The sequence below is a fragment of the Ostrea edulis genome, chromosome 7, assembly GCF_947568905.1.
Source record: "Ostrea edulis chromosome 7, xbOstEdul1.1, whole genome shotgun sequence".
Classification (NCBI taxonomy): domain Eukaryota; kingdom Metazoa; phylum Mollusca; class Bivalvia; order Ostreida; family Ostreidae; genus Ostrea; species Ostrea edulis.
Window position 1 is genome coordinate 41,384,733 of NC_079170.1, and position 14,057 is coordinate 41,398,789.

Below are 14,057 nucleotides of genomic sequence, written 5' to 3' on the forward strand. Positions count from 1 at the left end.
TTGATAAAATACAAAAATATAGATATTAGCAGTAAAATGTATTTCTTTGTTGCCAGCCTACGGTACTGATAAGCAAGTTGATGTTATTTGGGTTTCAACAGTCTTGTTTCATGTCAGCATTTGGCAAATTGCGTCAAATATTATCAGACGTCTTTCATACCAAATATTAGGCACTCAGATACTGAGTACGAATTACTCTGTTTAGCTGATTAAGATATAGGACTCGCGGCCGATTTGAGTAGTCAACAGTGGATACTAATTTCTCTTAGGCATCTGATCCCATCTCTCGTATATCTGACGGTCCGTTTTATCTCAAATCTCTACTCTGTATTCCTTATAGGAGTTATGAGATTGATCACCATTCGTTGTCTTCATCTTTTTATTTTATCTTGTGATGAAAGTTGCAAGCATTGCACAAAAATGCATAATACACTTTTTCCAAAGTTTGTTACCTGTATCGGATAAAACAGCAGAGAAAGATTTTAATGCTTAGGTACACAGTTGTTCGTTTATACGGCGTTTCAATCGATACTCTGATAGATATGTATATTACTCTCTCAGAGGCTGGCAACGAAAATCTAGTTGTATTGAAGTCGATATATGATAGAAACACAAAGAAACTTAACACCTTGGTATATTTTAACATTTAGATGCACTCGTGCATGTTACATGCATATTAATAGAGGAACTTTATCTACCCTATCCCTTTATATAAGACTAAGATAACATGTTTTGTATTTCAGGCATTACACAAATCTTTTCGAACAATTCCTTTGATACTTTTCGTTTTAAATTCTCAGACAGGATGACACTCTTCACGAGGACGAATCCCGAAACAAACCAGAGTATTTTTGACTTTGTGGTATTGTTAACAATATTCTCGATCGTCTTTTTTATTATACACCTTATTCTAGAATGGAGGCAAAAACCGCCTGGGCCCTGGGGACTTCCGGTAGTAGGTCACCTGCCTTTCCTTGGATCAAAACCTCTGGATAAATTTAAACAATACCAAAAAGAGTATGGAGATATGTTCTGTTTACGATTCGGTATGTGGCCTACCGTTGTCATCAGTGGGAGAGACACCGTGAAGTCAACCCTTGCACATCAGTCAGATCACTTTGCTTCTCGACCACCGTTCTTCTCAGTGAAAAGCGTGAGCGGTATGAAGGGCCTTACTTTTAGTGCGTTTGACGAGAGGTACTTGCTTCACCGAAAAATTGCCAGTAGCGTAATCAGAGAGATTGGAAGTTACAGTAAATCTGAATTAGAAGATGTGTTCCGAGACGAATCAAACATACTGGTGTCGAGCTTTTTGGCAAATGAAGGCAAACCGTTTAACCCTAGATATTTAGTTTACATAGCCGCAGGGAGCATTATGTACCAGTTCGGTTACGGAAAGGGTGAGAACATACGAGATGATACGGCATTTCTAAAAGTTATGAAAGACCAAGAAATATTCCAAGAATTCTTCGCAATGGGAAATTATTTTGATGTTTTCCCATGGTTGCAATACATTATGCCGAATCAATTTAACAAGTTTTTGGAAACGATTAAAAACGCTAGGTGTACCAGAAAGGAAGACAAAGATGATATTATAAAGACATTTGATCCAAATAATCCTCGTCATGCATTAGATGGCATACGAAATGCTTGTTTGAAGTAACAACATAACAGATGTCCCAAATGAAGTGGGGCTGACAAAGGCTCAGCTGATTGACACGTTGGACGACTTTTTTACCGCTGGATTCGAGACAATCTTTTCTACCTTATGGTGGGCATTAATGTATTTTGCTGAATATGAAGACATTCAGTTGAAAGTACAAAGAGAAATAGACGAGAGAATAGGAAGAAACAAAGTTCTATCTGTGAAAGACCGACATGATTTGCCTTACACCGAGGCTACAATTCTAGAGATCATGAGGGTGGCACCTGCTGTTCCTATGGGACTTCCGCACCAAGCAACCAATGATGTATTTGTAAAAGGAAACTTGATCGAGAAGGGAACTGTTGTTTTCTTTAACCTTATCTCTGTTATGCATGACGAATATTGGGGTAATCCGCATGAGTTCCAACCAGGGCGTTTTTTAGATGATAAAGGAAATTTGATGAAACAAAAAGTCGACAATGTGTTGTCATTTAGCGCCGGACGACGGAACTGCGTCGGCAAGATGATCGCACAGGCCGAAATATTTTACTTACTAGCGACTGTGCTCCAAAACTGTAAAATTTGCAAACCCGAGGATACAAGTTATGACTTTGAAGGCCTGTATGAGCTAAGTTACTACCCCAAAGAGTATGAACTGTGTGTTCATCCAAGATGAATGATCACTCCATACATTGTCATACCGATGTGATTATGTAAAGTTACATTCACAGGATGGAGCAACACATTTGCATCAAAGCAAATTAAAATTTGTGTTGATGTATAATTAAATCATAGCCAGTATGTATTTCAACACAGAAACTGTTATAAAGTAAGTTTGCATTTTGTATCTTATGCGACATAAGAACTAATGCTAATAGAATTTGCCATAATTTTAAAATATGTAGTACATGTATATATTATAACTGCATTATATATATGTGTATATATTACATATAATATGTTCAAGAAATTGTATTCATGTTACTATTCGAGCAAAAATGAATATTACTTTTAGAATAAAATATAATCTGTTTTATGTTCAATGAAATACAAAATAGAAGTTCTGTGCGTATTGGTATCAGTATTATTAACTGCTTCCTCTTGCATTGATTGGTCATTACAATCATAATTAGCATACTTCATTTTCTATATCAGTGCAACGAAGGCAAATTTGAAAATTCAACTTTAGTGGACCAACCTAACAAACGGATTACTTTGACATTTGTGGATATATAAATATTTGGTGTCGTTAGATCAAAGAATACAGTTATATGGTGTATAATTTGATCTACGACGTCAAAGATTATGAGGAGCAATTTGAGATAATAAGAAAATGAAAGTACATGTATACAAAACTTCGTTCCTGTATGTTCATTTTACGTCATTTGTTGTGTCCAAAATCCTGAATGACTTGTCAGATATTCATGTGGATTTGTCAGAAATGACTCGGAAGTCGTTATCTTTTTATAAAAGTGTGTTAATGTCATTAACTGCCATCTACATGTCAGCATGATATCTGACAAGTCGACATAATTTTCAGACAAATCGACGTAATAATCTGACAAGTAAACATGTCGATTTTTCAGATGATTATATCGACTTGTCAGATGATGATGTCGACTTGTCAGATGCAAGGTGAAAATAACGAACAGTGATAAATCTCATAACTCCTCTAAGCAATACAAAATAGATAGTTGGGCAAACACGAACCCATGGACAAACCAGAGATGGGATCAGGTGCCTAGGAGGAGTAAGCATCTCCTGTTGACCGGTCACACCCGCCGTAAGCCCTATATCGTGATCAGGTAAACGTAGTTATCCGCAATCAAAATCAGTGTTCCAAGAACGGCTTAACAATCGGTATGAAATACGTCAGACAGCATTTGACCCATTGATAGGTTGTATTGACGAACTAGATCGTTATAACGGTCATAGAATTTGCGAAATGCTGACTTCAATCGAGACTGTTGAAACCCCTGTACCATCAACTTGTTTGTCAGTAGTTTACCTCAATTTAAAAAACTGACTATACACAGAACAAGCTCTTGCATATCGAATCAGTTGAGATATATAAACTCCATATGCAGGTAATAATGGAATGTTGTTACATAAATATGGGAAGTTGACGATGGAGAAGCTGCAATCATCCTGTTTGTCATACAGTTGAGTTGTCAGTTCGCCGTTCATGTCTACGTTCAATAAAATTATGATGCAGAAGTGGGCGACTCTCATAATTATTACGACTTCCTGGAAAGTCATATCAACTTGTCAGATGATTATGCTGACTTTTCAGATCTTTATGCCGACTTGTCAGAAAAAATAGTCGTCAACTGGATGGTACAAACTGGGCATGGACACGTTTTTATGTTGAATATGCGACACACAACAACATTTGACAATTCGACATAATTATCTAACAAGTGGTGGTAGAAATATGCCACCATACCATTCAAAATGCAGACTTGTCAAAATTCGCATTGGAAATCGAATACATTGCCGTTACCTAGTTCAGATACAGAAACGCCATCATAAATAAACCATTCGTACAATTTCACAATGATGAGTTTCCTAATAAAACTCTGAATTCTTTAAGCTGCAAACTAATGTGATTTTACATTTTTGCGGCAGTGCAATGAACAGCCAAAACATCAGAAGATGACACATGCCTCAGTAACAGTGGAGTATGTGGAAGCAATTATCCGCGGCCTTCGGCAGCTGGTTACCCTCGACCAGTGGTGACCTCAGTCAACAACTGTATACTGTTGCTCACACTGCTTTCCTTCGATTATATCTCTGTTTCTTTATCAATCGCCATGCTTTCTTAAGAGGTTAGTTTCAAACGCATATATAACTTCCTATATGTCCATTATTCTATCAATCTATTTAAATCGTATCATAACAGCTTTCCGTGGAGAAAACAAGGCCTCCATTGTCATTTGTTTGACTTATCCAGTGGATATTCCTTGCACTGAGACAGAAAAGATGGGCCTCCTTAATAACAGTAGTATTCAAATTGAGAACGCAATACACTCCATAATTAGGTTTAATGATTTAGAAATGATTTCAAAATTGCAACCATCACATTCAAATATTTTTTTCGCAATCCACATAGAGAAATATTGCAAAGCAACATAATGTTGGGACAGCAAGTAAAATAGATAATAGTTGATGACAATCTGCAAAGATTGCTTCAGAACTTTTCAGATACATTTCAGATCATTTTCAAATAAATGCACATATTATTTGACGTAATATAGCCATATAGTCATTAAGAAATGTATAGGTTAAAGGGACTGATTCACGATCTTCCCCCCAAAAATGTTGTTTTTAACTAATAATGATCAAAACCCACTGTCTATTAATGCGTTTAAAATATTTCTCATAAAGATTGCGGTTATAGATCATCCCAGAAGCTCATTATAGAGAGTGTATTATTTGTTTTGTAAACAAAGATCGTGGTATGTTATTGTTTACAAAATTTTCAAAAGAAATGAATATTGATCTAAGTTTATTATATCTTTCACATTTCAGGCATTCGCTGGATATAATGTGTCATCTAAAGTTAAAATTTGTGACTGCAAAATTAAGATGCTTTATATAACAAAATCAATATTTCACTTGTTTGTTTGTATACATTAAAAGACACGAGTCTTTGTTAACATTACACATATTTTAAGGCTAAATGATGCTTTTATCAGGTTGGGAACACTTCGCCTATAGCGAGATATTCTCGCTAAAACGCGATTATCCCTCTCTAGCGAGAATAAATATATTCTGTACAACCGAGAAAAACACCCGTGGAATACATCTCTTTGTGTTTCACGTGAAAAGAAGAAAAAGTGCTAAAATGTGTGATACTTCTGCAAATATATTAATCAAAACAAAAACACTCACGATGTGTATTGGATTTCAGACTGCTTCCCTTTTACGCAGCCACTTTGACATGCAATTTCATGACTATGTTGTCAATTTCATTCGCATCATGTTGAGTGCGTGTCGCACTTATTCAACGTTGCACGGGATTTGACATTATTTTCAATGAAGACGCAAAAACACCTGTTTGTGGTAATGTTTATTTCTCGCTAAAGAGGGATAATCGTGTTTTAGCGAGAATATCTCGCTATAGGGGAAGTGTTCCCAACCTGTTTATTCTTGGATTCAGAAGGTCAACATTTTGACTGCAACATTAAATGAGTTATATTTTTAATGTTTAACATCAAAAATGAAAAATATATTTTTTTCAAAAATGCTGAACCAGTCCCTTTAAGGGGAAGAATCAAAGTATAGAAAACTCGCATGTACAATGAAAAACAATTTTATTTCTTCAATTCATAAAATGTTATCTCATTTAGAAAGTAGTAATATGGTATAGTGCACGTAAGTGAAGATACCAAACAGTAATCAATATCTTGATACCATAAACGATACAAATTTAGGAAAAGGACAAACACGGACCCCGCTATATGCCAGAGGTAGGATATGTTGCCTAGGAGTAGGCACCCCTTTGTTGACCGGTTACATCCGCCCTCATCAGGTAAATGGATTTGTCCGTTTTAAAATCAGAGTGTAATGAACGGCAAACAAGTGGTATGAAATACGTCAGACAGGAGGTAATGTTCTTGATAGACATGTATATGAGTCTACATTTTCTGCTTTGTAAAATAATAGCAATAATATGATAGGAAGACAGGGGATCATGTAGTAAGCTAGATATATTTTGTTTGAACATACTTTTCACAGACGTGAATGATTTCCCTTCGAGTACCTTGTGATAGAGCACAAGGGGTTGAATTATCTGTGTCGCAAACATTGCACCACGGTGCATTTAAATGTCAACACTCATATTAGGCGGGGAGAATACTGATTACTGTGCGGCATTGTTAAAGGGTTCTTGCAGAACTGTGATCATTAATTCACATAAATTGTAATGTATACTATGTGAGCTTCCTTGCATATAGATTAAATAACGTCAGAAGAGTAATTGCTCATCAATCCCTTCTACAATGTGCACAAAGATACGAGATGAATCCGTACAAGTGCTTTTTGCACAAAATGGCTACCATTACTGATAATTGGCATTTTTTTCATATTGCATAACTTTATTTAAAATCTGCGGAAAATTGATTTCCATATGGTGGACCTGATTTTACTCTAAAATAATGATCCAGTAGAAAGGACAACATCGCGATATACGTAAGCATAATTACTGTTAGATATTTGTCTTGAACTGTTTCATTACTAACATATCCCCTGTACGACTCCGTAAGAACTGGAAATCAATGTCCCTTGGCATTTCTGATTGTTCAGGCCGATTAAATTTGCTATAAAAAACAAGAGGCCCATGCGCCACATTGCTCACCTGAGTCACCTTGGCCCATATCTGAAGACATTCCATATATATTTGCATGTAAAACCTTAGTCCCTATTATGGCCCAAACTACCCTTTGCAAACTTGAATCTACACTATGTCAGAAAGCTTTCATGTAAATGTCAACTTCTTTGGCCCAGTGGTTCTTGAGAAGAAGATTTTTAAAGCTTTTTCCTATATTTGTATGTAAAACTTTGACCCCCCCCCCACTTGTGGCCCCATCCTACCCCCCGGGGGCATGATTTGAACAAACTTGAATCTGCACTATGTCAGAAAGTTTTCTTGTAAATATCAGCTTTTCTGACTCAGTGGTTAGTGAGAAAAAGATTTTTCCTATATATTTGTATGTAAAACTTTGACCCCCTTGTCGCCCCATCCTACCCCCGGGGGCCATGATTTGAACAAACTTGAATCTGCACTATGTCAGAAAGTTTTCATGTAAAAATCAGCTTTTCTAGCTCAGTGGTTCTTGAGAAGAAGATTTTTCCTATATATTTGTATGCAAAACTTTGATCCCCTATTGTGGCCCCATCCAACCCCCGGAGCCCATGATTTGAACAAACTTGAATCTGCACTATGTCAGAAAGTTTTCATGTAAAAATCAGCTTTTCTAGCTCAGTGGTTCTTGAGAAGAAGATTTTTCCTATATATTTGTATGCAAAACTTTGATCCCCTATTGTGGCCCCATCCAACCCCCGGAGCCCATGATTTGAACAAACTTGAATCTGCACTATGTCAGAAAGTTTTCTTGTAAATATCAGCTTTTCTGACTCAGTGGTTAGTGAGAAAAAGTTTTTCCCTATATATTTGTGTGTAAAACTTTGATCCCCTTTGGGGCCCCATCTTATCCCCGGGGGCCATGATTTGAACAAACTTGAATCTGCACTATGTCAGAAAGTTTTCATGTAAAAATCAGATTTTCTGGCTCACTGGTTCTTGAGAAGAAGATTTTTAAAGATTTTTCATATATATTTGTATCTAAAACTTTGATCCCCTATTGTGACCCCATCCAACCCCCGGAGCCCATGATTTGAACAAACTTGAATCTGCATTATGTTAGGAAGCTTTCATGTAAATCTCAGCTTTTCTGGCTTAGTGGTTCTTGAGAAGATTTTAAAAGTTTTTCCCTATATATTTGTATGTAAAACTTTGATCCCCCTTGTGGGCCCCATCCTACCACCCGGGGGCCATAATTTGAACAAACTTGAATCTGCAATATGTCAGGAAGCTTTCATGTAAATTTCAGCTCTTCTGGCCCAGTGGTTCTTGAGAAGAAGATTTTTAAATGACCCCACCCTATTTTTGCATTTTTGTGATTATCTCCCCTTTGAAAGGGACATGGCCCTTCATTTGAACAAACTTGAAAGCCCTTTACCCAAGGATGCGTTTGGCCATGTTTGGTTGAAATTGGCTTAGTGGTTCTGGAAAAGAAGTCGAAAATGTGAAAAGTTTAACAGACAGACGGACAGACAGACAAACGACGGGCAAAAGGCGATCAGAAAAGCTCACTTGAACCTTCGGTTCAGGTGAGCTAAAAAGCCATACATTACAATTAGACAATTTATTTCACATAACACTGTATATCCTACTTTTAATTTTGTGTTTATTATAGGAGTTGTGAGATTTATTAATGTTCGCTATTTTCACTTTTTCATGATATTAACTTTTCACCTCTGCAATTTCAACATCATAATTTCAAACCCACAGACATCAAAACCGCTAATTTTCCTTAGAACAAACATAAATATTATAAGGTTTGGGGGAGTATGTCAGACTAAAGTTTCCTTCAAAATCGTAGTTCTCGTGCTCTGGTTTGCTAATGTCACATTTACATAGAACAGTAGCGAACAGCAAAAAAAGTTCGTTGCGAGCTAAGGTTTCACCAGGACACCGTCTGCGTCCAATACTGAAGGCAAGCACGCTCTCTGTTTTCTCTCTCATCAATTTTCCCCCTGAATCCAAAAACCGTTCCGGTCGGAATTCAAAAGGATCACCCCACTCCTTGTCATGACCAACGGAATAATGATTGAAAAAGACGAGAGTCCCTTTCTTTATGATATACCGATTTACCAAGACATCTTCTGTTGCACAGTGAGGAAGTCCTAATGGCACAACTCCTGAGAGACGCATCGTTTCAAAAATTGTAGCCTCCGTAAAGGGCATCTTCTCGCGATCTTCTAAGAGTATTATGCCTTTCTGTCCAATGACATTATCTATTTCTCTTTGAATTGTCGCTTGAACAACTGGATACTCTGCCATATAAAGAAGTAGCCAGCACAAGGTTGTAGATGTATTATCAAATCCACCTCCAAAGAAATCTCCAGTCAGAGTAAAGACATCCTGTTTTGTTAAGCCAACCTCATTTGGCTCATCCTCCAATCCATACCTGATAGAGGTCGAAATTATGCCATCCACAGCATGACGCATATGTTTCGGATCAAATGTTTCCAAAATATCTTGAAATTTCTCTGCACGAGAATGCTGTGCTTTCCTGATAAACTTATGAAATTTTCGAACTTTCTCTTGAAAGAAAATTTGCGTCCAAGGAAGAACATCTGTGGGATTAGCGGCTTTAGCCATTTCCTTAAAGTTCTTATGATTTTCCAACAACTCCAAAAAGTCTTTATCTTCCCTAATATTTTCTCCTTTACCATAGCAAAACTGATAAATAATGCTTCCAGTTGCTTCTGTAACCACTTTATTCGGATTAAAAGGCCGACCATTTTCATTAAGGAAATCACTTACGATTCTGTTGGCTTCCTCCTGCATAATTTCTTCCATTCTACTAGAATATTCCTTGAGAACTGTGCTAGCTATTTTCCTATGCAGAAGATACCTTTGGTCAAAATAGCTGAATGTTAGTCCTCTCATCTTATTGATGAATTTAAAGGAATTGAATGCAGGTCTTGCAGCAAAACTATCAGACTGTTCGCTCAATACTTTTTTTACTGTGTGATAGCCGCTGATGATGACTGTTGGCCAAACACCCAGACGAAGTTGATAAACATCACCGAATTCTTCTCGATAGCGCTGAAATTGTTTCGCATGATCTTTCCCTAGGAATAGTAAATGACCTATGAATGGGAGGCCCCATGGTCCCGGAGGGGAAAGTGTTCCGTTCATCAGGTACTTAGTTACAAGCAAAACAATAATAGCCAATGCAAATATCGACCAAATGTCCACCATCTGGACTACTGATGAGGTGCTGGTTAATTTCTCCATATTTATCTGAAATGAGAATGCAAAATGTTATCCATGTAGACAACCATTTTTATCACGTTCTGCAAGTGACTGATATTGTAGTGATACAATGCAAATATAATTCAATTTTTTCTATGCTATACATACTGTAAAGGTACATTTTCACAAGCAGTACTTATTTCCGTTTAGTCCGTGGTCACATAATTTCGTATCAGGTGACATAAAAGTATGTAAGCTATTTTAATGCAACCCATATGCAACTCAGCGAAATCCCGTACCCGCAGACGAAGCTAAAAATGATTATCCGCGAAATCAAGACTCTGTGGAAGTAAATGATTCTACAGTATTTATCATAGTTAGCTTCATTTATAGATCTAAACCGTTAGATTGAATATCGTATTGCATTTTTTTTAAATATGACTCACTAAGAGAATACTCACAGCGCAGTATTTGGTGAACTTTTATTCACTTCATGTGCTAAGTACTTTTGTCGTAATTTACACTAGTTGTTTTCATTGCGTACATTTGTCGATATCCATTTTTAAAACCCTCATACTCTTACTGTTCTATCATACATGCATTTTCATAAAACTGTCAACTAGAATACACTATTGATATTGACGTCACAGGAGCATGTGATTCTTAAATTAATTACAAAAGTCACACACTAAAACAATATCAACATTTAAATATCCTCCATTTCTTTATAATGACTTGTTTTATTTGATCTAAACAATTATATTCTATATTTGAATATACAAAAAAGGATGGTTTAAAACAACTTACATATGTATTACAAATCCTTCTACTTTTAAATGGTTATGAAAATAAATATAACAATAATTAAACATTGTACATAGTATATTTTTTCACCGGTACATTTTGTTAATAAAAAAGTAAAAACAAACTGCGACCAATCATAAATCCCGTAAAAACTACATGATTCAGAGTAGGGAAAACGCGTAACTGGAAGCATTAGAAGTGGGATCAGGTCCCTTGAAATAGTAAGCATCCCCTGCTGGATGATCATACCTGTCGTGTTAGTGATTGCATTCATGTAGTAAAGTACATCTTAGAGATAATTATCTTGCTATGTATGACTAATAAGTGATGATTCAGTATTAATTCAACATGGTGGAATGACTTCATTTCATGTGATCCACTTACGTTTTCTGTATTCATTTGAAACTGTCGACCTCATGTAGTATGGACAATTTTATTACATATGTTTCCCCATACAAACGATTACTTGCAATTTGAAAGAAAAAATAAATATCATATCATTTTTGACACAAGCAATAAATTCATTTCAGTTGACGTGGACACGATTTCAGATGAAATTTTTTAAATTTTATTTTTCCATTTTTAATGTTTACAATGCTTAACAAAGGCATCTCTAACGGTCAGCAAAATTTGAATGTCAGTTGTCAAGTTACATGAGAGATACAGAGCTTACTATACTTTGCTATGTAAACAAGGTCCGTGTCATGTTTTTTTTTTACATGGTTTACATATGCGTGTAAAAGTTTCGTTTCTAGCAGAATTTTAATTTACAAGTTAATTCTGAACACATTTATACAGTTTCTAGCGTTAGTCACATCTCATTTTGTTTTAAGCATGGTATTTTCTATTAAACAATCTTGATGTAAAAACAAATATGGCACGAGCCTTGTTTACATAACAAAGGATTTTGAGTGTTTTATCTCATTTGTAACTCGACAACTGATATTCAGATTTTTGCTGACCATTAGAAATACCTTATTTAAGCATCGTAAAATAAAAGATGGAAAAATAAAATTCTGCACAAATCGTGGCCATGCCCCTTTCAAATCCAATGTGAAGATAACAAACAGTGGTCAATCATATAACTATGAGAAATATGACTGAAGGAATCAATAGTGGAATGATTCATATCATATACGAATGCATCAATATGCTTCAATATATCCTATGTCAGAAATTTAGAACACATATACTTACTTGAGTAGTATATCTAACGTAATTCTTGGCTCCGTAAGTCTGTAGTAAAGTTTTAGCCCCGTTTCAATACTGAAAACATTTAGATCTCCAATTCTGCAATGTTTTAAAAGGCATTTTCCGGTTAGGTAACGACCTCGTTTAGCTTGCGTAACAAGAAAGTCACGTGTTGAATGTTTATGTTTTGAATATCTATCAATAGATTCAGTTGTGTATTGGTAGCATTAACGCATGCACTCTCGAAACATAAAACTACCAATAAATTAGAAGCTACATGAAATAAATATTATGCAATAAAGGATATCTAACAAATATACTAGAAAATAGATATAGTTCAAGACATGTCTTCTTACATAACAGTAAACATTATTGAATGGATGTACTTCTGCAAAGGATTCGCATTTAATTTAATTTTCTTTCCACGTAGCATGTACATTCCGTTAAATATATGTATATGAACAAATTACATATAAATAGTTCCCTATGTACAGCCACACTACGAAGGTCACAGATGATTGCGAGTGCAGGGACTCCACTTATTCACTCCAAACCGCGACAAACAGGCACTACACTTACGTGATCAGCTGTGCCTATTGATGCAGAGAAACAAACAATTTGATGTCCTATTTTGGCACCTAACATTTAACGTGACAGCTTTTGTCAATATCTGTCTAGATATGGGTCCAGGGACTACAAAACAAATGACTTAACTCCTATTTATTTAAAGGCATTATATTAATATGTATATTTTTATGTCATAAAAATGCGAATTCCAAGCTCTGCCCAAAGAGCAGAAAAAGCTAACTTTTATCGAATCTTTCACACGCATATATTTTTTTTCTGCACATAACCGTAGAAAATGTATTTATATCACAACTTATTCTGCAATTAATGAATTTTAAAAAAAAAGAAAAGTAAATGCATTCTTAAGTACCTTCTCTGTTTGATAAATTTAATATGAGTTGTCAAAAGGTACATTGCAAATGTTTGCTATGTTCAATATTTCATAGTAATACAAATATAAATGACAATGCCCTTAGGAGAGGTCAATCAAATAAAGGACTATACATGATTTGGGTCATTTTTGGCCCCCTCTACAGAAAATGTCTACATTTACCAAGGTGAGTGTTTTGGCACCCATGTTACTAAAAAATATACTTGAGATTGTTCAACCATCGCGTTGCCATGGAAACACGCTCTTACAAATCGATATTTACGTTACTGTTGTTGTACGTTGGATAATACTTTGATTTTGAAGATCACATAAAGTACAATAGATAAGTACACAAATTTCGCCATAGTGATTTGTAACATGAACACGGCGACTCTTCCATAAAATAATGTACCGGTGAGTTTACAAGATATACATAGTGTTATTCTAAAACATTTTATTTAAATTGATGCAGGCATTTGAATGATTTTAATTAAGGATACATGAGAAATATTTTCCATTACTTCCCTAATTTATGTTTCCTCTAAATTATCATGAAACGTTGTTTAATTATTGTACTCCGACATGCACATGAATTGATACAGTTTGTACATGTACTGTATAGTATTTAATTTGAAGGAATTGAATTTAACTCTTAGTATTTAAAAAACTAAATTATTGTGCAGATTTAATGGCATTTGTAAATAGTTATGATACCTGCAAATATTAGTTTGATGGGCTTTAACATATCGCGCTAAATAGACCTGATTACATCATGTTCCGAATAAATTATGTGAGAATAAATAGCTTAGATTTTTATTTGTTTTTTTTTTCTTTATTTCAATTATGAATATATGTTGTTTGTTAATTTGAAAACCTATACTTATAAATTAACAAATTTTGCCAATAAACTCCGAAGTGCTTGCTCTAGTGTT

General features: G+C 35.3%; 1 protein-coding gene and 1 pseudogene across 1 annotated transcript; one reads left to right on the forward strand and one right to left on the reverse strand.

Annotated features, from left to right (window-relative positions):
• The first annotated feature begins 805 nt into the window (after positions 1-805).
• LOC125653293 (cytochrome P450 2C31-like) lies at positions 806-2,525 on the forward strand (annotated as a pseudogene).
• A 3,419-nt stretch (positions 2,526-5,944) lies between these two features.
• LOC125648732 (cytochrome P450 1A1-like) lies at positions 5,945-12,335 on the reverse strand. Its single transcript, XM_048875734.2, has 2 exons — positions 12,195-12,335; positions 5,945-10,241 (listed from the first exon to the last, which is right to left on the reverse strand). Exon 2 carries the CDS (start codon positions 10,233-10,235, stop codon positions 8,733-8,735), a length of 1,503 nt encoding a protein of 500 aa, XP_048731691.2. The 5' UTR covers positions 10,236-10,241; positions 12,195-12,335; the 3' UTR covers positions 5,945-8,732.
• Positions 12,336-14,057: the final 1,722 nt, after the last annotated feature.

Bases quoted from the DNA above. Each gene is read 5' to 3' on its own strand.
- LOC125648732 (XM_048875734.2), bottom strand. From the start codon at position 10,235: ATGGAGAAATTAACCAGCACCTCATCAGTAGTCCAGATGGTGGACATT.